The sequence below is a fragment of the Acomys minous genome, assembly GCF_964271855.1.
Source record: "Acomys minous genome assembly, chromosome: 15".
NCBI lineage: Eukaryota > Metazoa > Chordata > Mammalia > Rodentia > Muridae > Acomys > Acomys minous.
This window is the reverse complement of record NC_140497.1, coordinates 81,610,058-81,637,415: the sequence shown is the minus strand read 5'-3', so window position 1 is coordinate 81,637,415 and position 27,358 is coordinate 81,610,058. Positions and strand designations below refer to the sequence as shown.

Sequence of the window (27,358 nt, the reverse complement as noted above, 5' to 3'; positions counted from 1 at the left end):
TTTAATTCCAAATAGATCCTCAGTAAAATCATTAATGATTTTATTCTCAGAGTATACAGATTTTGGCGGATTGAGTGTGGTGGTACACACCTCTCAAAACTAAGGATTAGAGGGGATATATAGCTCGATGGTAAAACACTTGTCTTCTATACCTATAGCCTGGAATCCCATCTGTAATACAGCAGAGGGTGCAAAAGAGGAGAAAACACATTTTGCCTCCCAAATTCTGGGGTTAAAGAACCGTGCCATGCTCAGAAGGGCACCTGTTTTTTAACTTGTGTTACTTCAAAACCCAAAATTTCCCAAGAACTAAAAAATGTGCCTACTTCTTACCACCATTTGTTCTCTGTTTCAGGGAGCTTTTCTTAACCTAAGCCTGGTTCTGCTGAGGTTACTGTGCCACCCTGTGAGGTTGACTTCTGTCAGGAAGTCGGGACCCAGTTATAAGTGGTACTCCAGGGTCTCCATAAGCCACATCTGCCCTAGCTTCTTTCTGTTTTTCTAGCTTTGTCAGGTTTAGCTTGGAACAGTTTAGAGTCAGGAAAAATGCTTTTTTATTTTCAGGTTGGAGGCCTGAAAACAAATGACCTAAGCTCGGAGTTTATTCTTTTGAGATGGGGTCTCATGTAGCTGAGGCTGCCCTTGAACTCCATCTCCATGTGTGCAACACCAGCCAAAACCCAAGTTTTCTACTGGAATTATTTGGAAATAACACTTCATGATTGGCTTCTGGCTTAGGCATCAGTTGATTGAACCTAGAGTGTAAATGACAGAGGTGTGAGGGTAGAGTAAGAGAGAGCTAGCAAAGGCAGGCTGAGGCAGAACACTGGAGACGATCTTTGTTAAATTTCATATGCATTTGCTGTTCTGCCTGAGGTGTCAGCTCCCCTGCAACTAGAGTTCCAGGCAGCCGTGAGCCGCCGTGTGGGGCTGGGGCTGGAGAACCTGGGTCCTCTGCATTAGCAGCCAGAGCTCGTAACTGCTGAGCCATCGCCCCAGCCCTACACTGGAAGCATTTCTGATATTTGGGTTGCTTTCTTTTAAGTTGTTATGGACAGAGGGGTTTATTGGGGCTGGGGGGCGGGGTGCATGCATGTTGGAGTTGCTTTGACAAAGATGGACACTCTCACAGTATTCTTTGCCTGTCTCTGGAGGGCCTGTGATTTTCCTATTCCCTAAGCAGAGGATTCTGTAAGCATGTTTTTCAGCAATAGAAGAACTCATTCACAGACCGGTATACTCAGAGGTCTGCCTTCTTCCATCTGCTGGAGAAGGTGCCTTAATTTCCCTGCCCTTGGTACTACTCTGAGGGGGTCCTGAATGTCCTCTCACTTATGACAGTACTGGCTCATGTAGAACAAGCTGCACAGCTATTATGATGAGAACAGGGGATACTATAAAGCTCACACATTTCTGTACCTGCCTGGGGAAGCCACCTAAGGGTGTGAAGAGCTTAGCACAGCATATTTATTTGTTAGACTCTGTAAACTCTTTTATAGGTTAATTGGTCATCCCTTTTACTGTAGTGTATTTTTCTTGTTATAAGATTTTCCTTCAGTCTCAGCTCTGTTTGAGAGTCTTTTATGTACCTTACTTTTCCTATTTCATATTTCATGCTTTCCTGCTTCCCCCTTTGTATGTACTGTTTGGTTCTCGAAGAACAAGCTTGCTTCCCCCTACTTCTCTAAGTTGATAACAGCTTAAGACCGTATGGCCCTACCTGCCTCCTCTAACTTGCTGTGCTGTGTTCCTTTTAGTCCTGATGTTTGAGAATCCAGTCCATTCCAGGCTTTTAAGTTATTTTTAAGTCTTACCCAATCTTTTTTCTCCTCTTTTGGAGGGTATGTTCACTAGGGATTGAAACTAGGGCTTTATACAGAATAAACATGTGCTCTACACTGATTTATACCCTTAGCACCTCCTTCCCCTTTGTGGTTTTGTTTGTTCCTGTAGGAGCCTCTATGCTAAACTTGTTTCCTTCTCCTCTATAAGGCTCTTAAAGAGTTAGTGAGATGCCTACCCCAAGTAAGGTAACTAGCTGGGCAGAGTGCTGGTCCTGTGGGATCAGGGTCTTTAGTCCCCTCAGTTCCTTTCACTTTAGACGAGAAAAATCTCATCAGACTTAGGAAATCAAAGGCAGCACTCAGCCTTAGACCAGCAGCCAAGGCTGTTTTCATTGTGCTTGTTTTTCTTTTTGAGACAGGGTTTCTCTGTGTAGCCCTGGCTGTCCTGGAACTCTTTGTAGACCAGGCTGGCCTTGAACTCAGAGATCCACCTGCCTCTGCTGGGATTACAGGCCTGCACCTCTGTGCCTGGCTCATTCATTGGGATTATTTTTATGCTGGCTTTTTGTTCTAACACCTAATGCTGGATTTTAAGGTAGGGACATTGTTTTTCTTTCTCTTCCCAAGCCCCCTTTTGGATTTTAGAAACAAGATTTCTCTGTATAGTCTTGGCTGTTATAGACTCACTTAGTAGACCTGCCTGCCTCTGCCTCTCTTAGTGCTAGGATACAGGTGTGCTTCACCCTACCCAGCTACTTTTGTTTTCTTTTTTTTTTGAGAGGGTCTCACATGTAGCCAAGGCTGGCTTTAAATCTAGGAACTTCATAGCTCAGCCTCTAGGGTATTAGGATTACATGCATGTACCCCAGTGGTTTTTGGCAGCTTTCAAAACAGTAAGAAAGACTTGTCATCAGTTAAAATTTTGCCATGTTTATACTTTGTTTTCTATGAGGTTTTGCTATGTTGCCTAGGCTGGCCTTTTATTTTCTAGTTTTAGAGATCCCCTTTATCCTCGGCCTCTAAAGTAAGTAGTTCAGACTACCCCATGTGTCACCATGCCTCTTTTAATTCACACCTTCCCCCCGAAGGAGGAGTTAGATGTGGTATTTTTTCAAAATTTTCACTTCTTTTTAAGAATAAGGGCATGAGGCTGGGGATATGGCTCAGTGGATAAAGCACTTTCTCTGCAAACATGTCCTCATCCTTGAAAGTTGGGATCTCAGAAACTCAGAAACACCAAGGGAGCAGAGGCAGGATCACCAGGTAAGTTAGCTAGTAAGACTAGGTGGTCACCAAGCCCTGAGTTCAATAGAGAGATTCTGTCTCAGTAAAGTTGAATCAAGGAAGATATCCAGTATCAAACTTGAGGCCCGCAGGCACATATCACACACATATGTCTATCTGCATGCATGCTAAAATAAAACAATGAGGGCATTCATGTTGGATGTGTTGGTGCATGCTTGTAATCTGGTACTTAGAAGGCAGAACGATATGATCATGAATACAAGGCTGGCCTGGGCAACCTTGTCTCAGAAGACAAGCAGGGCATTCTTTTGTAATCAGGGATACAAATGGATATTTATACCCATGTAGCAGCATGATTGGCAATAGCTATACAAACTGTATAAAGAGTGGTGGTGGACTGAGGAGATGGCCCAGTGGCTAAGAGCGCTGGCTGCTCTAACAGAGGACGCCTGTTTGGTTCCTACCACCCACATGGTGGCTTACAACCATCTGTACTCTAGTTCCATGGGGTTAGATTCCTTCTTCTGACCTCTTCCGTCACCAGGCATGCATGTAGTATACATATATACATGTTAGCAAAACACTAATACACATTTAAAAAGAAATCCAAGTGTTCAGAAACTGGATGGACATATAAGTAAAGTGTGATTTGTGTGTACAGTCAACCTTAAAGTTGGGAAGAAAGGACTTTTGAAATATGCTGTAATGTATGTCCTGTTAAATGAAATAAGCCATGAAGTTCCACTTAAGTGAGGCCTCTAGAGACAGAAAGGTAGTTAATTGGTTGCCAGGAATGAAATCATGAAAGCAAGGAGTTAGTGTTTTATGGATGCAGGATGGAAAAAGTTAGAGAGATGTGTGTGGTATGGTACTTACATAGTAACATGAATGTACCTAAAGCTTTTAGTTCAGTTGATTTTTTTGTTTTGTTTTTAATGAGAGGTAGGTCAACATAATGATGGTTAATGCTCTGTGGAGGCTAAGGTAGGAGGATCATTTCAAGGCCATATTTGACTGCTGTATACCAATAAGCTCTATAAAAGGGTAAGGAGAGCTGACTGGCAGCTCACATCTTTAATCCCAGGGCTTGAGATCTGAGTTTTCACCAGCTGGTCTACATAGTGAGTGCTAGACCAGCCAGGGCTATGAAATGAGACCCCAATTCAAAACCAACCAACCATCCAAACAAACAAGTAAACAAAACCAACCAACCAAACAAACAAAAAACCCCAAAAAACTCAATGAAATTTGGGCCCTTGTTCTTTTAGCACCACAGTAGTTTATTTTATTTTATTTAACTTTAATCTATGTACATTGGTGTGAGGGTGTCAGATCTTGGAGTTAACAGACAGTTGTGAGTTGCCATGTGGGTGTTGGGAATTGAACCCAGGTCCTTCCGAAGAGCAGGCAGTGAGCCACCTCTTCTTTTAAGTAAGCATTCTGGCATAGCACTGTTACTCCACCAAGTGCTAAGTTCATGGAAAGCAGAGACTCAGTTATGTCTGGTGTGCCTCTTACTCAAACCTAGGTATAAAGATCTTTTTAACAACACCCCCCCCCCCATATTGGAAGGGGGAAAACAGAACAAAAAACCCACCAGGTTTTTTTCAGTGTGAATAGGTACAGTCATTCACAGACCTGCCACCACATACACTTTTTTCTCTTGTTCATACATGTGTCTGTGTACATCTGTAACTAACATCATCTGAATTTTTTATTTTTTAACAAACTTAATAGCTAGGAGTAGTGGCACAGACCTTTAATCCCAGCTCTTGGGAGGCAGTGGCAGATGAGTCTCTGAATTTGAAGCCAGCCTGGTCTCCAGAGTGAGTTCCAGGGGAGCCAGGGATACACAGAGAAACCCTGTCTATGAAGGAGAAAACAAAACCAAAACCAAAATTTTATTTATATTTGACATATTTATGTATGACATTTCCCATTCCCATTCTCTTCAAAAAGTCTAGAAATTTGTGAAACAGGACCTGCAAACTGGTCCTTAAGCCAATTGGCATTTTACTCCACTGTGGCTGGGTTTACCTGTTTTCTTGTCTCTGGTTGCTTTTCACATTGTGGTAACAGAAGAATGGGTTGTTTTAAGAGACCTGTGTCTGTCCTGCACAGCTTACATTATTTACTCTGTTAGTTCAGCAATATTGATCATGTCCATATCAGTGTTTGCTTTGCTTTGCTTTTTTTTGGAGGGTTTCCAGACAAGGTTAGCCTTGGCTGTCCTGGATTCACTTTGTAGAAGACCATGTTGGCCTTGAATTCACAGAGATCTGCCTGCCTCTTACCTCCAGAGCGCTGGGGTTAAAGGTGTGTGCCACCACGCCTGGCTTACTGCAAGTTTCTTACAGAAACGCTTTAAATCTTTACTTCCAGATTGTAGTTGTCACCACCATGATGTAACCTATATGCAACAGTTTAGCATTTTTATCGTACACTTGCTGCTTGTCCCTCCAGCTTGCTGGCATCTTTTATAGAGAAGAGGGAGAAATTCAACTTTCTCATACTCCCAGTGTGGTTGGCTTGCCTATTGCTTGCTAAAGGAAAAGCACTAGGACTGGAGTTGGTAGGGCTGTAGTCAGCCCTGGGCCTGGCTTCTGTTCTTCCTGGCTGGAAGATCTTTGTTGGCCCATGTTCCCTCCAGTGGAGGCGACAGAACTAGAGTGTTTCTCACATTCCCTTAGCAAAAAGGCTGGCTTATCTCCACCTTCACTCATCTGGTTCTAGGGAAGATACAGGGTCTGCAGTACTGCAGAGTCTGAGGTAATGGAGTCTAATTTGTCATGTGGGGGGGCGGCCAGGATGTGTACAAACTGAGCAAAAAAGGATTAAGGTTTCTAAGAGCTACCTTGGCATACAGCCACTGGCCTGGCTCCAGGCGGTACAGTCTGGCTCATGATATAAGCCCTGTTCTCACCAGCTGCAAGAACCAGTCAGATGGAAAAGTAATCCTGTTTGTGCTTCCCCACTGACACAGATTGCACAATGAAACAGTGCTGTCGTCATGACTGTGAAGTAGCCATTGCTGTAGGACCAGGAGACGAATGGGCTTTCTTATATCCTTGTATAATCAGTATTTCAGGAAAGATATTCCTAGGACAGGGTAAGCTGCAACTTGCCTAGTAACGAGAAATCACTTGTGTGTTTGGTTTTTGTGTTTTCTTTTTGAGATTGTAATATGATTACATCATTTTGACATTCACTTTTCTCCCTGTAGTCCCTCCCCTATACTTCTCCTTGGTTTATTTCAGATTCTTGTGCTTTAAAAAGTTGATTGCTTACATGCATATATTACATACATATATATTTCCAAATATAAATATAACCTACTCAATATATGCCAATTTACTTTTATGTTTTCAGGGCCACCATTTGGTATTGGATAAACAATTGGTGTCCTTTTCCCTGGGGAAGACCATTTGTCCCACTATCAGCATTTCTTAGTTGCCTGTCGTTGTCTGTGTAGGGTTGAGGCATTGTGACCTCCTGTCCACCATCTACTTTAGCATGCCCTTTGTTCTTGTTTAGCTCATGTTTAGGCTGTCACATTGCTGAACCATTGTGGGTATACTTCTGACATTACTAGGAGACAGTCTCACAGCAAGCTTCCTGGTCTTCTAGCTCTTAGAATCTTCTGCCACCTCTTCCACAATGTTCCATGAGCTCTAGGTGGAGGAGTGTTTAGAGTGTAGTTAAGGATTATGCTGGTTTAGTCAGTATCTCCTCCCAGATCTATGACTTAACTAGCCCAAGCATAATTTCTCTCCTGTTGGACAAGTCTTGAATACAATTATAGAGCTGGCTATTGGTTACCACCACGGTATGTGTACTGTGCCTGCCAGTCATGTGTTTTATAGGAGTTTTGGGGTTACCTTCTAGTAACGTGAAAAGCTAGCTCTCAATGAAGAGGCATTCAGATTAGTTCCAGTTCATGGGACTCTAGGCCCCATGTCTGAAGTGCATGCTGTCATTAGCAATAGGGACTTGCCTTCCACCTCTCCAGAGCAACCCAGGGCACAGGAATTTCATGCATGTTTGGAAGTCTCTTAAATAACCATAATGAACAACTTAAAAGAGGGCTTCTTTTGCCTGGTGTTGGAGTTTTTGTTAGATGGTCTTGGGCTCTAGGAGGGATTATAGTCAGCCCAGGTGACAAAATTTTATTTAAACGATTTATGTGTATTTTATATATAGATATGTGTATTATATTTTTTAAACTGACTTAATTGTGTGATTCCTTATGCATTTTTGTTTTTTGTTATTTTGAGACAGGGTTTCTCTGTGTAGCCTTGGCTGTCCTGGGCTCACTCTCTAGACCAGGCTGACCTTGAACTCAAGAGAGATACTACTGCCTCTGCCTCCTGGGATTAAAGGCATGCACAACTACTCCCAGCTTCCTTAAGACTGCTGTTATTTTACCCTCCTTATATATTTTTTCATCCTCCCTCCCTCAGTACTCCCCACCCCCACACACATTTAGCAGATCAGATCACTTGGACCCTGCTACTCACCACTCTATTGTTCCCCTAACTCTTTACCCTCCCAATGGTTCCTTTCCTGCTTTCCTGATTTTTGCAGTTACTCCAAAATATGTACTCACATCTGAAAATTTGGCACTAGGAACCTCCAATGAGAGAAATGATGAGATGTTTGTCTTTCTGGGTCTGGGCTGCCTTACTCAATATGATCTTTGTTCCACTCATTTACCTGCAAAGTCCTTGTTTTACTTTTCTTAATTATTTTTGCCAATATCAGTGTCCCCTACCTTGACTCTTGTCATTGCCTCAAATGCTTTATGCAAGTACCTTATACTCATAGAAAGGTGCTCTCCCACGCCTTAAGGATAGGCATGAATTTGTTTTTTGGTGTTTTGTTTTTTGAGACAGGATTTTTCTGTGTAGCTTTGGCTGTCCTAGACTTGCTTTGTAGACCAGGTTGGCCTCGAACTCACAGTGATCCACCTGCCTTTGCCTGCTGGGCTTACAGGCATGTGCCACCACGCCTGGCATTTGAATGTATTTTTTCTATGGGCGTTGGGTGCTACATTGGCCAGCAGAAAACAAGTTTAAGCTATGTCCTCCTTTCAGGCCTCTTCTTATACCCCAAGCTTCATTAGGAAATTGTGCTTCAGATTTTGCCTATAATGATATCCAAGTCTCCTTGCAAACAGATGGCCAATTACCACAAGGTGTCTCAGTTCTGATTTTTTTACTGGTGGGTGAAAATATTTGGAGATAGTGCTATTAGAAATCTATCTGATTTGATGGGGCTGGAGAGATGGTTCAGCGGTTAAGAGCACTGGCTGCTTTTCCAAAGATCCTAAGTTCAATTCCCAGCAAGCACGTGGCGGCTCGCAGCCTTCTATAATGAGATCTGGTGCCCTCTTCTGGCGTGCAGGTGTATGTAAGCAGAACACTGTATACATACATAATAAATAAGTAAATCTTTTTTAAAAAGGGGGGGGGAGGCTGGGCGGCGGTGGTGGTGGCGGCGGCGGGCGCATGCCTTTAATCCTAGCACTTGGGAGGCAGAGGCTGGTGGATCGCTGTGAGTTCAAGGACTACAAAGTGAGTCTAGGACAGCTAAGGCTACCCAGAGAAACCCAGTCTTGAAAAACCCCCCCAAAAAGGGGGGGGGGAAGAAAAAAGAAATCTGACTTGAGGGGGCTGGATGTCTGCTCTTCCAGAGATCTTGAGTTCAGTTTCCAGCAACCATATGGTGTTTCACAAACCATCTATAATGTGATCTGATGTCCCCCTTCTGGTATGCAGGGGGGGGGGGTCGCGCTGGCTCTTTGAGTCATGTGATACTTTGATACCTCTATGGTGCAGGCAGGCTTGCTGAGGAATGAGGTGTTGTGCTGTCAGCCAAGTCAGAAGCTCATGGTTGTTGCTCCAGTGCTTGATGAGGCTAGTTTGGATTAGAGCACACCAAGCACACACTACTGTACATGACCTCCATTTGACTTCTGTGTTGTCATGGGTATCACAGTGAAGATGATGATTCCACTCCTTGACCTGTGAGGTTGCTGTGAGGATTAATTAAACTAATACAGATCAAGTTTATAATACAGAGCATAGGGCGTCATCAGACCTAGAAGTGGGGTTTTTTTCTAGGCTCTAGGGCAGATTATGCAGCACTGTCTGTCTGTCTGTCTGTCTTTCTTCCCTTTCCTTTGTGTGTGTTTTTGTTTTGTTTGTTAGGCTTTTTGTTTGTTTTTGTTTTGTTTTTGCTTTTTTGAGACAGGGTTTCTCTCTGTAGCCCTGGCTGTCCTGGACTCACTCTAGACCTTGAACTCACAGAGATCCACCAGCACTGAGTACTGGGATTACAGGCGTGCACCACTGCACCCAGCTCAGTAATGACTTTCAGTTATCTAGTGCTCATAATTGTTCCTTACCTCCCTAGCATTTTGCTGCCTCTGTGTTATAATTACAAGAAAGAGGAAAGCCTGAAGGGACAGGGCAGAATTAAGGAGGGGTGACTGGGCTTAGGGGACTAAGAGGCCGGAACCTGATCAGGAACAAAATATGGCTGGTCACAACCTACTAGGTTTACTGAACTTCTTGGTAATGATCATAACTGGCAACAACTGTACAGTAGCCATTGGGATATATATATATATATTCTGTACCAGGTGTTTTTAAAGTAGTCTTAACACTATTTTAAGAGGCAAGATGGTATCAAAGAATGTCCTTAAGAAGAGGGCATGGTGCACGTTTGTAATCCCAGCACTTGGGAGGCAGAGGCAGGAGGAAGCATTCTTAATCATAAATTGGTGAACTTTGGGAATGTGTGTATATATATATTTTCCATTAATTCATTATGAATATATCAATATTTATACCTTTTAATTCAGAACACACATATAAATTCATAGCATCTTTAAAAATGTCAGGGTTGGACTTGTGGAATCAGCTTAAAAGTTAATTATCCAAGCACGGCCAGCGTTCAGATCCCTCCCAAATCCCCCCCCCCCAAAACGTACATATGTGGTAGAGGGGCACAGTGGCCACGGGCAGGTTGGCTACCAAGACTTGACTAGTCAGTGAGCTCTAGGCTTGATGGAGAGATTTTTGTCTCAGTGAAGTAAGGTAGACGAGCAATTGATGATAATTCTCAACTGAGTGCTTCCACCTGCAGGCACAGTGTACACTCGTTGTACATATTCAAGCACATGGATATGCCAGTGTGTGAAAATGGGGAAGGGCAATCTCAGCCTTTCCACATGCACTCAGGCCTAAGGGAGCACTCATGGGTTCTGTTTATTAGAAACAACCAAGCTGCTAATGCCCCACAGCTCTGTGGTTGAAAAAAATAATGTTTTTGAAGGGAGAAATACTTTATGTAATTATAGTTAATGACTGTCTCTCTTAAGCACTGTATACTAAGTATAACCTCTCAGATTTAGAACCACTGTGATTTCCCCTTTTATATTGATTTTTTTTGTGTGTGATACTTGCCCCCCCCTTTTTTTTTCCTTTTTTTCTTTTTTCTTTTTAACAGCAACGGTGAGATGTTAAGTTTTGGAAATTAACAGCACCATTGAAAGGAATATACTAGAGCCTAATAAGTGATCAATTGCATCGTATTAATAGTGTTTTCAGTGCCCTTTTCACTTTAACATGATGGTATCTTGGGACACCTTGGCATTATTAGCACCACACTGTCCACTCTTGTTTCATCTTCCCCCTTATTTCTCTAAACTCAAAACAGATTATTTCAGGCTTTCTTCTGGAACATATTCAGAATCATGGCATCCACTGGGGTCCTGAAGCATTTTAGAGTTGAAAACAACAGGAATTCTAACTATTATTCACCTTTTTCTAACCTTGGGAAATGGGGGCTTCTTCCACTTGGTCAGAATGGAAGTAGAAAGGGGAACAACATTTCTTTGACCCTTAGATAGGAAAGTTGGCCTAAATAGTTGTCTTAACTGTCAGATTATTAGCTACCCTTGTGTTTGTTTTTCATAGATGCTGGTGTCTCTCGTCTATATCAGTGTCTCTGTTGTCACTGCTGATCAGACCTATTTCTGCTTACCTCACTGTAGGAGCACATGTAGTGTGCCTTGTCATTAGTACAGTATCTTCTCTCCCTATCTATGGCCAGAGCAGTAGCCCAATTTTTGATGGTATTGGCCTCAAGTGTTGCTTAATCAACTCAGAAAAATGCCATGCCAGGTGCTAAATACCCCAGGCTGCCAATGAGACACACTGGCTAAGTACCTGACTGAGTCTGGCAGATACCACATGAGTGCTGCTTTTTCAGAGCCACAGTAACAGTCTTCTGTGTGAAAGAATGAAAATGATTTCAAGACTCAAGTTTGTAAATATGAGTGCTAAGGGTTTACTGGAAGTCACAGGTGAAGAAGGTCAAGGAAGCATCAGGTGCTGGGCAGGATGTATGTGTGCGTGTGTACACAAGAAACGAAAGGTGTGAACGTGACAGGGATGCCAATAGTCATATTGTGGACCATAGATGGTTTGTGTGAGTCCAATAAGGATGACATTAAAGGGAGAATTTACCAAGGAAAGTTGAATGGATATCTCTGCTCTAGGGCAATCACCGGGCCTCATTTTTTTGGAGCTGCTCTGTTCTGGTTGTCTCCTCACACCCCTGTTGTTTTTTTGTTTTGTTTCTGTTTGGGCGGGTAGATGTCACTGCAGTAGGAGTGGATTCTTGAAGTTCCCAGAGCCTCAGTTTCCATTGTTATATATGAGAATATTAACAGTATTGTGGTGGATGAGGATGACAGTTGTGGGCTGTCCTGTCCCTCAGCTTTAGCCTCCCTGCCCACCACTTGCTTACCTGGCAGATGCTTAGTACATAGCATCGGAAGGAGATGGAGAATATATGTGTTGGGTTTGGTTTTGTTTTTGAGGCAGTTGTGTGTTCCCAGTTGGCATCAAGCTCATGATCTTGCCTCACCCTTAAGTTTTGGGCTTATAAGCATGCCCTAAGCTTTCTAGGAGAAACCTGATTGTGACAACCAATCTGGAGGTTTGTCCTTTAGCTTCAATGGACAGTCACATTGTCTATGTGTCTCTTTAAAAGAAAGAAACCAGCATAGTCCGTGATAATGCTAGACTAAGGCAGTGTTTCAACATGCTTACACCTTCCACTGAAGGTGTTGCAGGGATTGCCACATCTTGGTCCTGAAGCCATGGCTCACCTGTGTCTTCACTTATGGTGTGCATTCCACAAGTTGCATGGCTGCTTCATCACCAACCCCATCAGACTTATGTGAAGAAGATGCACATTTAGTTTCAGCTCTTGGTACCCTGCGCTATCTCAAATGCTATGCTGAAGAGATAAAAGACAAGGCTTTACATCCATAAAGCACTTCCTTATCCACTTCATGAAAATACTCGTTTTGAACTGGGGATCAGAGTGGGACAGGTTGCTACTCCTTCAGCTGTGGTTTATTTAGAAACCTTAGTTTGTTTCGTTGGAATAGTTAGATAGACTAAATAAGCAGTAACTTCTTAAAAGATTTCTTTCCTCAGTAAACATGTATTATTTGAGTTACCCAGAAAAAGTAGTAAATGTGAAGCTATCCAAAGCCAGGTGAGTAGGTTTTACCTTGCTGTTCTTCCCGGTGTAGCTCTGGCCTAAATAGAAATATTGATTTGACTTTATGCTTCATAAGGCACATAAGAAACAAGGGTTTACATTATCTTATCCCGTCACACAACCAGCATCCTTACAGATGTATAGGTGGGGAAAGGGTCATGCAGGCTTATGAAACACCTTTTCCCTTTGTGAAGTACGTAGTTCCCGGTGGCTTCACTTGCTCCTGATGAGCTCTTACTCCAAGTTCTCTGCCCCTAGTTGTTGGTAATACCTATCTTTTGTGCTTAGATGGTCAGTCTTTTTATTTATTTATTTATTTATTTATTTATTTATTTTTATTTGACAGGGTTTCTCTGTGTAGCTTTGACTGTCCTGGACTCACTTTGTAGTCCAGGCTGGCCTCGAACTCACAGCGATCCGCCTGCCTCTGCCTCCCGAGTGCCGGGATTAAAGGTATACGCCACCACGCCTGGCTCTTTTTATTTTACTTATTTATTTTTTTCCCTTTTCTTTTTTGGTGGTACTAGGATTATATACATCAATGCATGGTAGGCATGTATTCTACCATTAAGATATATCCACCTAGCTCCCTTCTTATTTTTTATTTTGAGACACAATCTGACTGAGTTGTTCAGACAGGTCTTAAACTTGGAAGGTCTTAAATCTTCCTCAGTCTCTCCTCCCCAAGCTCAGCTAGATGTTCAGTCTGATTACTAGGGCCCTTTTACTTGGAGAGTGGGGTAGCTCTCTCAGACATTCTGACCAGTGAATGCCAATGGAACATGATCTTTGGAGTCTGCAGACACTTGTTTCTCGTGTGGCTCACATGCTGTCTGGTCTCTGATGGGATTGTTTTCTTTCTGTGTAGAGTACCTGGTGAAGAATGTGATGGGATCACTAGCATGTCGACAGAGAGCGGCCCTGGGACGAGATTGAGAAATCTGCCAGTAATGGGGGATGGACTAGAAACCTCCCAAATGTCTACAACGCAGGCCCAGGCCCAACCGCAGCCAGCAAATGCAGCCAGCACCAATCCTCCACCCCCAGAGACTTCTAACCCTAATAAGCCCAAGAGGCAGACCAACCAACTGCAATATCTGCTCAGAGTGGTGCTAAAGACACTATGGAAACACCAGTTTGCGTGGCCTTTCCAGCAGCCTGTGGATGCCGTCAAGCTGAACCTCCCTGTGAGTAGCTGGCCAGGGCCTATGGCTACTACCACCCTCAGTTTCTCCTGGTAGGCAGATTCTGCAGAAGGGTGGAGGTGGGTTTGGACACCTGGTAAGAACTCTGAATACCAGTATCAACATTGGCCTTTCAGTATTTCGTTGTAGTAGTTCTGAAAATCAAACAGGAAAAGAAAAAGAGGAAGCCATAACTGGCTTAGATATACACTGATTTCTTAGTTAATTTGGGGCCCCAGGAAAGTTGTATAGAGAGAGATTAAAACAGGATGAGCTAAAAATCAAGAGGTCCAACTAGTACTCCAAGCCTTTTCCTTTCTCAGCTGTGACTGATCAGCCTGTGCAGAGAGGGGCCTGATTTACTGCAACAGCAGTTACTTGCAGCACTACCAAAGCACTGCCAAGCTGATGCAGGTAGAAGAGTATCTTCTCAGGAGCAAGTACACAAGACATGTCCCTGTCTTGAAAACCACAGTTGTGCTGAGCGGTGGTGGCGCACGCCTTTAATCACAGTACTTGGGAGGCAGTGGCAGGTGGAGCGCTGTGAGTTCGAGGCCAGCTGGTCTATGAAGTGAGTCCAGGACAGCCAAGGCTACACAGAGAAACCTGTCTCAAAAAAAGAAAAGGAAAGAAAGAAAGAAAACCACAGTTGTGCTGTTGTGTCTTCTGGCCTTAATAGACAAGACATCTGAGTAATGAACTTGGTAGAAAGTGGTGTGTGTCGGGGGTGGGGTGGGGTGCAGTAATGCCCACCATTAACTAAGATAAGTAATGCAAGCAGCTAGCGGTGGGGGCTTGCAGGTCCCTCAGGAGGCTGTTTGAGGAGATTAATGGCACTAGTGTATAGCACGGATATGCAGCATGGTTGGAAAAACTGACCATTCTTTTGCTGTAAAGAAACATCATGACCAAGGCAGCTTATAAGAGAAAGTATTTAATTGAAGACTTGTTTACAGTTTCTGAGGATTTGGTTAGTTCATGACCATCATGGCTGGGAGTGTGGTGGCAGGTAGTTATGGTGTTGGCATAGTAGCTAAGAGCTTACAGCCTTATCTGCAAGATGAAGGCAGACAGAGTGAGACTTACCAGGCCAGGTGTATGCTTTGGAAACCTCAAAGCCCACCTCTAGTGACATACAGCCCTAAACAGTCTACCAGCTAAGGACCAAGTATTCCCATATATGAGTTATTCTCAGTAGATCACCACAGCAACATTCTTAGATCAAATAGGATTTAAAGAGCGGGGGTTGGGGGGGTAGGGGGAGTGGAAGACAGGAGTTTCCAAACTTTGAGAAGAGGGGAGCGAGGCCTTATTGAAGAGACCAAAAATCACCAGCAAACCCACAGTCGCTAGATTTCTACAGCAGAGAAAACAAGATTAAAAAAAGGATGAGTCTCACACGATCATCCCGCTGGCTGTTTAAAAAATCATTAATAGATCTTTTAGTAGATCTATTAAATAAATCATTTAATAGAAAGATTTGACATAGAAGTCAAAACCAGAACTGTGATTTTGTGAAGGTTATGGTGAGGATTTGAAGCTGCTATTTGAGCAGACTTGGATTTGTAGGGAAAGTATGTCTAGGCTAGAATAGAATATCCACTTTCTATAGAAAGATACAACAGGGGCATGAAGGGTCAAAGGTCAAGATAGGACATTCCTAAGGGACTCAGGTGAGGTCACAGGAACATGCTGGGGTTCCTAAGGGGCTTGGGTGAGGTTACAGGAATACCCTGGCTAGTACCTATATGATAGGTGAGGCCTGGCTTTTAAAAACTGTCAAGTGCAGAGGCTGGAACTGGGTCAAATTTCTCCTCTCCCGGACATTGTGAATCCTGCTCCTCTGCCAACTTTGATGTCATCTTTAGCAGACTTTTTCAAATAAAAGGATGGGGTCTCACGGGTCCCAGACTGGCCTTGAACTTGTTACATAGTCAGATCTGGCCTTTGAACGCCATATCCTCCTACTTTTATGTCCTAAGTTCTAGAATTGCAGGTGTTCACTCCCACTGATTTTCTGTCTTCAAAGAAAGGTTGCTGGACAAGAATGATCTCAAGACCCTTAATCTGAGTAGATCTGGTGGCATAAGAGCTCATACTTTTCAGGATCTATTAGCCACCTTCCAGGTTCCCCTTTGTAATTTCTGGGGCCTCGTGTCTTCACATGCATTTTGACCCCTTGTCCTACTTTAAACTCATTGCCTTAACTCTCGTTTCCTTTCCGCCAGCATTCTTTCATCCCACTGCTCTTCTGCTTGCCCTTTACTGTTGTCTGTTTGCCTTTGAGCCACCGACACACCAGCCAGTACAGATTTAAACACTGTTGTCAGAGAGTTTTGTCAACAGAATAAACTCTATCTAGATTTCCACAGGGATTAGTTTGTTATTACCTCTCCTAGGAAGGGAGGAGGCAGAGTATGAAATAGGTTAGGAAGTCTGATTATGAGTTGTCTTTTGGCCTGGGCTACATGCATATGTAGTCTTGACCAGAGCAAGGCCATCTGCACATGACTTCTTTTACGTAGGCAGTATTGGCCTTTTCTTTATTTCTGAGTGTCAGCTCAGCTCAAAACCTCTTTGCCCATTTTAATTTTGAGACAGTCCCTTGATGCTTTCCTATGTCCCTCTATCCCCAAGAACTACGTTTTAAAAGGTGGTGTGGTTTCCCTAATACTTAGAATAAAAAGATGTTTTTAACACCCCAAAAGAGAAGGGGAGTTTATAAGTCCCCACCCCTACCTGAGGAGATAATGGTGATTGATGGCTGCTGTGGGAGAGGAGAGTCAGTTTTCTTTGGGCATATGTTTACTGGGAGGTTGCTGGTGATGCTCCTAATAGTCTCACTCATGTATATACAGGCAGCACTAATATGACTCAGTGGGATATTTAAGAAGGACAAGGGGGCCTGGATGAGGGGATTGAGGGATAAAGGCACATAATGATCAAAATACATTGTGTGAGGTTTTTTGTTGTTTTGTTTGGTAAAAAGGAAAGTATTTGATTTCTCCCTCCCCCCCCCCCCCCCCATGATGACAACCTGTTAGCTTGTACATTTTCCCCTCTACATTGCCGTTTAGTGTTTAGGAATCTGTCCTTTACCCACTTTACCTTCAGTTCCTCAATGACAACATGGAAAATTCTTTGACTGTGGAGTTACAAGGCATGAGAGGTGCTCACATGCCCGAATAGCCTGTCCAGCATGACTGCTAAGGTGACACTGGCCTTCTTTGATCTCTCTGCTCCTCAGGATTACTATAAGATCATTAAAACACCCATGGATATGGGAACAATAAAGAAGCGCTTGGAAAACAACTATTACTGGAATGCTCAGGAATGTATCCAGGACTTCAACACTATGTTTACAAATTGTTACATCTACAACAAGGTGAGATGTGGGGGGCAGGGGTCCAGTGCCCTGCTTGGGAAGGAAGGGAACAAAAAGTGGGGATGTTTGTCAGGAACCTAAGGGCAGGGTTGCTGGGAGCAGTTGGGCTGTAAGTATCATAGCAAGAAACTCCCAGAGGTAGAGTAATGGGACCTGTAATTGTGCCTAGGACTGGGTGTTTCGGGGGGTGGGGGCAGGGGGACCTTATCTTTGTTAACCTGAAGCGCCTGCCTCTAGTATCCTTGGGGTTGTTAGTTCTTGAGCATGTCTAGTAGAGAGCATAATGAGGACAGACGACGCCAGTGGTCTATTGGGATGATGTAGATTGTCAGGTAAAAGCCTGTGCAACTAGAGTCTTGCAGGAGTGTGCTCAGTCACAAACCTTGATGTGAGAGGGTACAGTGGGGCTAGCTGCAGATCCTAGCTGTTCTGTGGGTCACAGTCTCCTGGAACTGTGGACATGGCCATAAAATTGAATGTCCCCCTGGTCTTACATATAGACCCATGGGTCACTTCCCAACCCCGTAGCCAAACCTTTCGGCTCGGCTGTGCCATGAAGCCAGATCATTTGTTTACAGTTCAGACCACAGATGTGATTAAAACCAACCCTTTCAAATAGAACGACTCTGGAGGGAGACACTATACAGAACTCAGCTTTTGACCTCTGCTCGTGTAGTGGGTAAAATTGCCCAGAAGAGATGGGTAGGTGAGTTTCTTGAAGTTTACTGTGTTTTGTAAAGCCTTAGTTCTCACCACTTAGGAGGTACCAAACTGTACAGACTAGGCCCTCAGTTTAGAGCTGAAACGGGGACAGCATGTTCTGGACATAGTGACAGAGTGGGGGTCCATTAGGTAATGTGATACAGGCTTTGTCCTGACCCCACTGAGCTGCTGTTGGGGTACATTGGGGAGCACTGTTGAAACCCTGAAAAGTATTCATCACAAGAAATGCTTTGTAATTTGAATATTTCTAGTGATTTCACTTGAGTTGTATCTGAAGAAATCCCAAAGTAATCCAGTTAGGAGATTGACTGAGTTGGTAGGTACATAAGGCATAAGGATGGTTTCTTGGTGCTTAAAACTGAAGGGAGATACAGGTGGACAGCTCTTGTTAAGAATACCTAACATAGGTAGCATAACCGTTGTGGCCCCCTGGAGTCCAGATCATGGAAGGAGTCTGGGTACAATGCTCCATGTGATGGGACATGGGGGTGGCTTTGGTGTCCTATCCACAAAAAATGGGAAGAGGGGGCCTTCCAGCTCTACCCCACCTGTTTCCTCATTCAGCCTGGAGATGACATCGTCTTAATGGCAGAAGCTCTGGAGAAGCTCTTCTTGCAAAAAATCAATGAACTGCCCACAGAAGAAACTGAGATAATGATAGTCCAGGCAAAAGGAAGAGGACGAGGGAGGAAAGAAACAGGTAGAGTACTTGAAATAACAAGTAAATCAGCTGTGTTCCTCCCTCATATTTATCAGGGTGCTAGGGATCACTGGGAGTCGGGTGGTGACAGTAAATATTTCAGTGCTGTTGTTTGAACAGTATGCGATTAGTTTCAGTTTTAGCTGTGCTCCCAGGGAGGGGTCCCATGGATCTGAAGGTCTCCTCTGGACAGAAGTCATTGAGCCTGGAGTAGTTGATAGACTTAGGTACAAAAGAAAGCATGACTTTTTCAAGCACTTTGGTGTTTAAATTCTTCACCTTTAGTGCTGAAGATGCTATTTTATTTATTTATTTATTTATTTATTTATTTATTTATTGCTTTTTCTCTCAACTTTATTATTTATTTTGCAGTGCTAAAGCTCAGATCTAGCACTACTCACATAGTTAGACAAATATTTCACCATTGAGCTTGAGCTCCAACCCTGCTTTTCTATTTTAGAATAAAAATTTTTAATCTGACAAGTTATTGTTACTGGTGTCCCAATCCTAAAGCCTTAAGATTTGTTATCTGAATTGCCTTAATGCACTATGTCAGTCGTGTTCACCTCTGATGCTCATTCATCTGAAGCCGATTACTTCTTGTCTGTGTGTATGTCCTGCCTCCCAGTTCCCACCTGCACCACCACTGACAAAACTCTAGTAGCCATCTGGCAGATTGCTATTAACAGGTATCCTTTTATGGCTCTGAGCTGCAAAAGGGTGACAGTTTTCAGGTAGTTTCTGGATGTTAGTTATTTGCTTCTTTGAAGAGATGCATTTAGCCTGGCCTCCCTCCTTGCTGTGAAGTGGCAAAGACACAGGACCGCTGAATCCGGTGTAGCCAGTCATTCACATGCATGTTCCTACTCCCTTCCCCGCTCTCCCTCCCTCCTCCTTTCCTCTCCCTCCCTCTCTACTTCTCTCTCTGTCCTTCCTTCCTCACTCTTTTAGACAGGGCCTTTGTGTTAACTTAAGACTCAAGATTCTCGTGTCTCTTGAGTATTGGTGCCACATGCATGAACTACTATTTAAAACCAGGCCACTCTTTTGGCAATTATACTATTAACTCACATCCCTTACTCATGCATGCAGAGCCTACACCTCTCTTTCCAGGATTAGTGGTTTGGATTATTTGCACATGGGGTGGGCATGGGAATGTCTTCTCTATCCATCCCAGAAGCCCAGACTTGGGTATCTAGAGAGAGAAAACTGGGAAACTCAGTAGAACCTCCCTCCTTGCCCCTTATATCTGGGCACTGCTCTAGGACAGCCTACAGATGCAGAGTGCTTTTTGCTTATATCTCTTTCCCCCTTTTCTCTCCCTCCCCCTCTTTCCTGCCAAGACAGGGTTTCTCTGTGTAATCCTGGCTGTCCTGGATGTGCTTTGTAGACCAGGCTGGCATCAAACTCAGAGATCCGTCTGCCTCTGTCTCCCCGAGTGCTGGGATTACAGGTGTGTGCCACCACGCCCAGCTTTGTCCTTTTTTCTAACACAGGGTTTTTTATTTACATAGCCCAGGCTGGCCCCAAATCCTCAATCCTTGTACCCTGGCCTGCTCACTGCCGAGATTACAGGCTTTAAAGACTTGCTTGTATAGGGTATTGTCTGCCCTGTTTCCATGGCATTCAGTGTGCATGCAAAGGATGTGGCAGTATGGGGTATGGGCCCTAGACCACCAGCTCACCTTTGAACTGTAGTTATAAACCTTTTTATGCTTTGTGTTGGGAGTACAGCTGCAAGGAAACAACCTGGTTAGTCACGAAAGGCCACAACTCTCCACTTAGTCTCCAGTGACTCTGAGAATTGAGGTCATGCTAGTTTTCAGAAACCTTTCAAGGTTGGCTGCTGCTAGATCTTGCCAAAAGCACTCTATGGGTAACACTTCAGGGACTGAGGATAGCTGTTTGAATTTCCCAAAGAACATTTTTTTTTTTTATTTACATGTGCAACCTGCTGCTAACACTAACCCTCAGCATATAGGTTTCCTACTTTTTAAGCTTAGGCTTCCCTTCTTACAGCAGCCTGTGAAGAGTTGCCGCCAGGACACCTCAGGAAATGTAGTACGGTATGCTGCTGCCCTCTCAACCCTGGGCACATGAGGATAAGTTTCGTGTACAGTGATATCCGGAGTATTCAGAATAGTCTAAAGTACATGTACTATACAAATATATATTGATGTTTTATCAGAGTCAGCCAGTGTGTGCTAGCATACCCTCTTTTAATCACCTATCTTTTTTATGATTGGTAGGGACAGCAAAGCCTGGTGTGCCCACGGTACCAAACACAACTCAAGCATCAACTTCTCCGCAGACCCAGACGCCTCAGCAGAACCCTCCTCCACCTGTGCAGGCCACAACTCATCCCTTTCCTGCTGTCACCCCAGACCTCATAGCCCAGCCTCCTGTCATGACAATGGTGCCCCCCCAGCCACTTCAGACACCTCCACCAGTACCCCCCCAGCCACAACCACCACCTGCTCCAGCTCCACAGCCTGTGCAGAGCCACCCACCCATCATTGCAACCACCCCACAGCCTCTGAAGGTGAGCATCCTGGGCACTGGTGGACTGCTGCCATTAGAGACGGGCTTGCAAGAGAAAAATAGCTTCTCTTAGTTGTTTCTTCTACGGGCTGTATGGTCAAGGGCCTGGTATTAAGCAGGAAACTTCTTAAGGGGGTTCTGTGGCTTCTAAGGGAGCAAATACTATATTTGGTTTGTGCTTTTCTCATGTTGCTGCTTGGTCCTATGCCAGCTGTGGAAAACAGTGATGCGACAGGGTCTCCGTGCAGTTAACTTTGGGCCTGTCGTGAGTGTTGGGATCCTAGTCAGGGCTTGGTTTCAGAGGTGATCCTGAAGAGCAGCTGTACCAGCCAGAGCCTCTGATTGAGACTTTTGTGCCTGTGCCCATGGCAGACAAAGAAAGGGGTGAAGAGGAAAGCAGATACCACCACCCCCACCACCATCGACCCCATTCATGAGCCGCCCTCACTGGCCCCAGAGCCCAAGACCACCAAGTTGGGTCCTCGGCGGGAGAGCAGCAGGCCTGTGAAGCCCCCAAAGAAGGATGTACCAGACTCACAGCAGCACCCAGCACCAGAGAAGAGTAGCAAGATCTCTGAGCAGCTAAAGTGTTGCAGTGGCATCCTCAAGGAGATGTTTGCCAAGAAACATGCTGCCTATGCCTGGCCCTTCTACAAGCCTGTGGACGTGGAGGCACTGGGTCTGCATGACTACTGTGACATCATTAAACACCCCATGGACATGAGCACAATCAAGGTTAGCGACCAGACCCCTGATATCCCCTAGACCAGTAAATCTAATACAATCCCAGCTGCCCCCTGCAGTGCATTGTTGAAGTGCACACTAACCTAGTGTACTTGGCCACTTTGGTTTCTGGTAGTAGTTCTGCCTCTTTCCTTGGTGTAAGGAGATGCAAGATGGGGCCTCTCTTAATGCCCCCTTGTATTTCTTTGCAGCTGGCAGATGCTCTAGGAGACTCTGGATGCTCTGGGCTCAGTGTGATTGGGAAGGCTTTGCTGTTTTCACTGTAGGAGATACGGCACTATGAATATCGTCACCAAAGTATTTTAATGCCTTTTGTGATTTTTCTCCTTTTGGAAGTAAAATAACATTGCTCAAACAGGAGACAATGCTGTGTCCAGCTTCTATTCTGTTTTGTACCCTCAATATAAGTTAAGTACATTCAAGATCAGAACTGGACCCAGTCTTACTTTATCTTCTCATTAGTTCTGACATAATCTCTTCTGGGATTCTGTGTGTTCAGTTTCCCTTTAGACATCGTAGTGACCTTAGTAGGTAAGCAAGTTTGGTACTAACAGGTCATTCTCCAGCCCTGAAACTTGGCAGTGTCTTCTTGTTCATGCTGAGAACTGGAGTGATGACCTATTGCTCCCTTTTTGTCCCCATATTCCATATCCTTGCCTGGAATAAACTGAGAGCCACTGAGAGACTACTATTTTCCCACAGGTACCCATCTCTGTAGACAGACAGACTGACAGATGGACAGATAGACACCCACACATACATATACCCTTCCCTTATTAAAACACAGACAGACATGGCTAACTAGGCCCTATCTTGTATTTACAGTCTAAACTAGAGTCCCGTGAGTACAGAGATGCCCAGGAATTTGGTGCTGATGTCCGATTGATGTTCTCCAACTGCTACAAGTACAACCCCCCTGACCATGAAGTGGTAGCCATGGCTCGAAAACTCCAGGTGAGACTCCAAGAAGAGTAGGCCAGACCTTGTATGGGCTTTGGCAGATAGTAATACTGTGACTTCACTCATAATAATGCTGTGGGGCTTGGGAGGAGGTTGAGTTTTTCCATTTGTTTTGGGTTTTTTCATTTGTTTAGTTTTGAGACAGGGTTTTTCTTGTGTAGGCTTGGCTATCCTGGAACTCTTACTATAGACCAGGCTGACATCTAACTCAGAGATCCCTCTGCACAGCTCCTCCAAACAGCATATGTAAATTACTCTAATGCATATGTACATTTTAAGTCAGGGTTGTTAAAATAGAGTGGCTGGGTTTTTGTCCCACTGAAAGTCTTTCTTTCTCCTCCTCCACCCATATTCTGCTACTCTGCCTGAAAAAGCATGTGTGTAGTGCCTGGACCCAGTTTCTTCAAAATCGACCTGTCTTTAGTAGGTGGAGGGCACGCCATCAGGTTTAGACATCTCGACTGACATTGTTGTAGCCACACGTGAGCCAGACTAGTGGGATATTTTCCCACCAACTGTGGAAGCCTTTATTTGACAGTTTAGCTGCAAAGTGGCTATTTATATGTAGGTCTGTGTGACCATGGTCCCTAGCAGATTTAGTTCTCAGTCTCTGCCTTGAAAATCAGAATAAATGTGTGAACTGTTTCATCTGTTTATGGACAGGATCTCATACTGTAGCCCAGGCAGGCCTCAAACTCAGTATTCCTCTTGAATCAGCCTCCCCAGTGCTGGGATTGCAGTTAGGAGCCACCACAGCTGCCCCACCCCCACCCCATCCCCAGCAACCTGGAGGAAGCTTTTTTTATTTTAAAGAAAAGGATATACATACTTAAATTTATAGTGTTTAGGTTTTGTTATATTTGTTTGTTTATTGGCTTTTAAAAAAAGTGATCAGTGTGGTTGAAATTGGAGACTAAAGTCAACATTTAATACCTTTATGACCTGCCTTTTACTTGTTCTTTTCAATTTTATTTTTACTTATGTGTCTCGCTATGTGTATGGAATCTCATAGAGACCAGAAGAGGACATCGGATGCCTTGGATTTGGAGTTAAAGGGGAGTTATGAACTGCCTGACATGGGTGCTGGGAACTGAACTTAAAACCTGTAAGGTGCAAGTGCTCTTAACCACTGAGCCATCTCTCCAGCCCCCAGACCTGCCTTTCAAAGGAAATATCATAATTCCCAGCCATTTCCTCCTTAGTCTGTGGGTTGCTAATGCTCTTAGGTCAGTGGTCTGTAGACTGAGCAACCTACTATTATGAAGCACAGGTATGTTAATTGTGGGACTCAATGCTTCCTTGGATCTGCTTACATAGCATTCTCTAGGTGCTTCTAGGGTAGAGGATTGCAAAGCTTTTGGTGACCCATTTGTTGGTCTTTGTCATACAGAGCTCACTTGAACCTCAGTGATTTTTCTGCCTCCATACTGTTCTGTTAGCTTCACTAATGTGCCACACAATAAGCTAGCATCTTCTTTCACCAGAGTTTAGGCACTTCTGTCATTTGGCTTCTAATGATGTGTTGCCTTCAGTTCAGAGAACTTGTCAGATTGAAGGGTAACTTGATAGGATTGAATATTCTCTTTGTTGTTAGGGTTGACTTGGATCTTAAAATACAAATGCATGTTCAGATTAGAAGGATTTTTTTTTTTTTTTAAGTTTGGTTTGTTTTACATTTATTTGTTGATATGTCTGTGCCTGGTGCTTGTGGAGTCCAGAAGAGGGTAGCAGATCCACTAGACTGCCTGCTGCCTTGTAGGTGTTAGGGACAAAGCCTGAATCCCCTGCTAGAATTTCCCTTAGTTTTGTTTTCTCTGACATGCACTGGGGTCTAGTGTTCCCTTTCCTGTTTGGTGTTATCTGTCCTTCAGCTTCATAAAGAAGGCAGCTACTTTACCATTTATGCTTGTCTTTACCAGTCTTTATCTGGAATTCAGGCTTTCACATTTCGCTACAGATTTTTAAAAGCTGTATCCTATTTATTAATTTATTTGAAAAGAGAGTCTCGTTATGTATCTCTGGCTAGCTCCACCTCTGCATTCTGCGTGCTGGGATTAAATAGGCTCCACAGTACCCCACTGACTGCAGTTCTTAAACAGGGCCACCAAGTGGCAGTGCTTTCAGACTTGGATCTTAGAATCCCTTCTCCTCCTCACCTTCTTGAGAAGACAGCGTAGTGTTTGCCCATGGTGCCCAGATTTGATATCTGTGCCCTTTTTGCCGCCATTGTGAAAACCTCAAAGTTCACATCAGTTACTTGCCAGCAGGGGAAAATGCTATTCTAAACTACTTTATTAAAAAAGGGAAAGAAAAGAACGTATCTAGCGCTTTCTTTCTTTCTGCATCTAATTTTTCCTGTTCTCCTGGCACCTCCCTCTTACAGATTCTACTTCTCTGAAGATTTTTGTTTTGGTGTTTGTTTTAAAAGTTTTCTTTTGTATACCTTTCTCTTAGTGAGTGAATCTGTCCAAGCATGACATTTTTATTATTATGATCACCAAGCTATCTGTCTCTGCATTGACTTGATAACAAGCTTTACTTAATGAGAGGGTTTAGTCCACTTGAGCAGGAGTAGGAGGTGTTTCTGAGAGTAGTAGTACCTTTTGCTAGGGGAGTTTGTGTTTGGGAAGGTAGTGTGTTTGTGGCATCTTTGGGTTTTGCATTCTTTTTCTACAATGCCCCTCTATCAGAATGTTGTAAGTAGTTAGAGAGAAGGACATGAAACTTTCACCCTTCTTATTTCTTTAAGAGGTATTGAAGGGCTGGGCCCAGTGGCTCACGCCTGTAATCCCAGCACTCAGGGAGGCAGAGGCAGGCTGACTTCTGTGAATTCGAGACCAGCCTGGTCTACAAAGCAAGTCCAGGACAGCCAAGGCCACACAAAGAACCATACCACCACCACAAAAAAAAAAAGAAAGAAAGAAAGAAAAAAGAAAAAAAAAGTGCTTTCTGTGCATCATGAGGACTAGAGTTTGGATCTCAGAACTTATGCAATAAGCCAGACATCCTGCACATGATTATAACCTTAAGTTGGAGGGGGCATGGAGAAAGTAGGATTACCAGCCTTTTTTAGCTTCTTAACCTTGCCAAAAACATGAGCCCAGGTTCTTAGCGAGACCCTTTCTCAAAGCAGTAGGTGAATGATAAAGGACACCTGATGCCCTCTTCTCCTCTCCAAGTGTATATGGTCACACAGACACACAAAAACAAATTTTAAAAAAAGGTGTGTTGCTACCAAATTAAGTTCCTTAATTAGGCTATGCTGCAGGATTAGAATTTACTTGGAAAAGTTATATAGAAAAGCACCCACTTCATTTTTCCCTCATACTCTCCTTAATTTTGGGCATTTTGGAGACCTGTGTTTAGCCTGGCAGTGAGTGATGCCAAGCGACTCTAGTCTTGGAGTGTTTCCAGGGCTGCTAGATAGCCTACCCTTTATTTTTATTCTCTGTTCAAAGTCAGAAAATTTATAGTGATATGGTTAAGCCATGTGTTTACTGGGCGTTAGTTTGTTGAGGGGTGGTTACAAATTCAGGGCGGTTGCAATTGTTTTCATAGGGAGAAAGAAACTATAAAGCACATTTAGATGCTTTGTGTCCCAGAGACAGGCAGGTTTGGACTGTTTGGACACTGTGGCTTCCTAGCATCTGAGAGTACTGAAAGAACTTTTATGTTTTCTTTATGTATCGCCTGGGCTAAGTAAGGCTGCTTAGTTATTACACAGACACAAGTAATTGCTCTATCTACATGGGACTGACCTACGACCTCTGTATATATCTTACAGTTGGGTAGCTTTGTCTTACTGTGGGACTCCCAACAGTGGGAGGAGGGGCTGTCTCTAACTCTTTCGCCAGCTTCTAACCCTTTCCCTTATACTGGGTTGCCTTTTCTCGCCTTAATAGGAGGAGAGGTACGTAGTCTTTTTTGGAGAAAGGGTTTCTCTGTGTAGCCTTGTCCATCCTGGGCTCCCTTTGTAGACCAGGCTGGCTGGCCTTAAACTCACAGAGATCCACCTGCCTCTGCACCCCAAGTGCTAGGATTAAAGCCATGTGCCACCACTGCCTAGCATAGGAGGGAAGGTACCTAGTCTTACTGCAGCTTGATATGCTATGTTTGGTTGATTTCCATAAGAGGCCTGCCCTTTTCTGAAGAGAAATGGAGGAGTGAATGGGGATGGGCAGAGGAGAGGTGGGGGAGAGGAGGAAAGAGAAACTGTGGTTGGCGGGGGAGGGTTGGCAATGACAACGACGACGATGATGATGATGATGATGATGCTTGCTCTAAAAGCCATTGAGCTGTGATGAACAGAGGAGAGACATAGACATCAAGTTTTAGGGCAGGTCGTAACTGAACCTACCTTTAGATGTTGTCAACCCAACCAGAGGTCTGAGAGTTAGATTTCTCTGACGGGTGTTAGCATCCCCCGCCTGTGTTCTCTTCTCCTGGACTCAGTTGTCTTTCTGAGGTCCTACACACCTTCTCCAGTTCCTCCCAGTTCTTTCTGCTCCCT

General features: G+C 43.9%; 1 protein-coding gene across 4 annotated transcripts in view; it reads left to right on the top strand.

The window, feature by feature from the left end:
• BRD4 (bromodomain containing 4) overlaps positions 1-27,358 on the top strand; it is an 80,738-nt gene that overhangs the window by 31,620 nt on the left and 21,760 nt on the right. For 3 of the 4 annotated variants that reach the window (XM_084759382.1, XM_084759381.1, XM_084759380.1), the window contains exons 2-7: positions 13,480-13,798; positions 17,043-17,180; positions 18,468-18,603; positions 20,853-21,145; positions 21,517-21,879; positions 22,714-22,842. In XM_084759382.1, coding sequence (XP_084615508.1) covers positions 13,514-13,798; positions 17,043-17,180; positions 18,468-18,603; positions 20,853-21,145; positions 21,517-21,879; positions 22,714-22,842 — 1,344 coding nt within the window. In that variant the 5' untranslated portion in view covers positions 13,480-13,513. Of the gene's footprint in view, positions 1-13,479; positions 13,799-17,042; positions 17,181-17,405; positions 17,887-18,467; positions 18,604-20,852; positions 21,146-21,516; positions 21,880-22,713; positions 22,843-27,358 lie in introns of those variants that run through there. The other variant, XM_084759383.1, reaches the window with a different exon arrangement.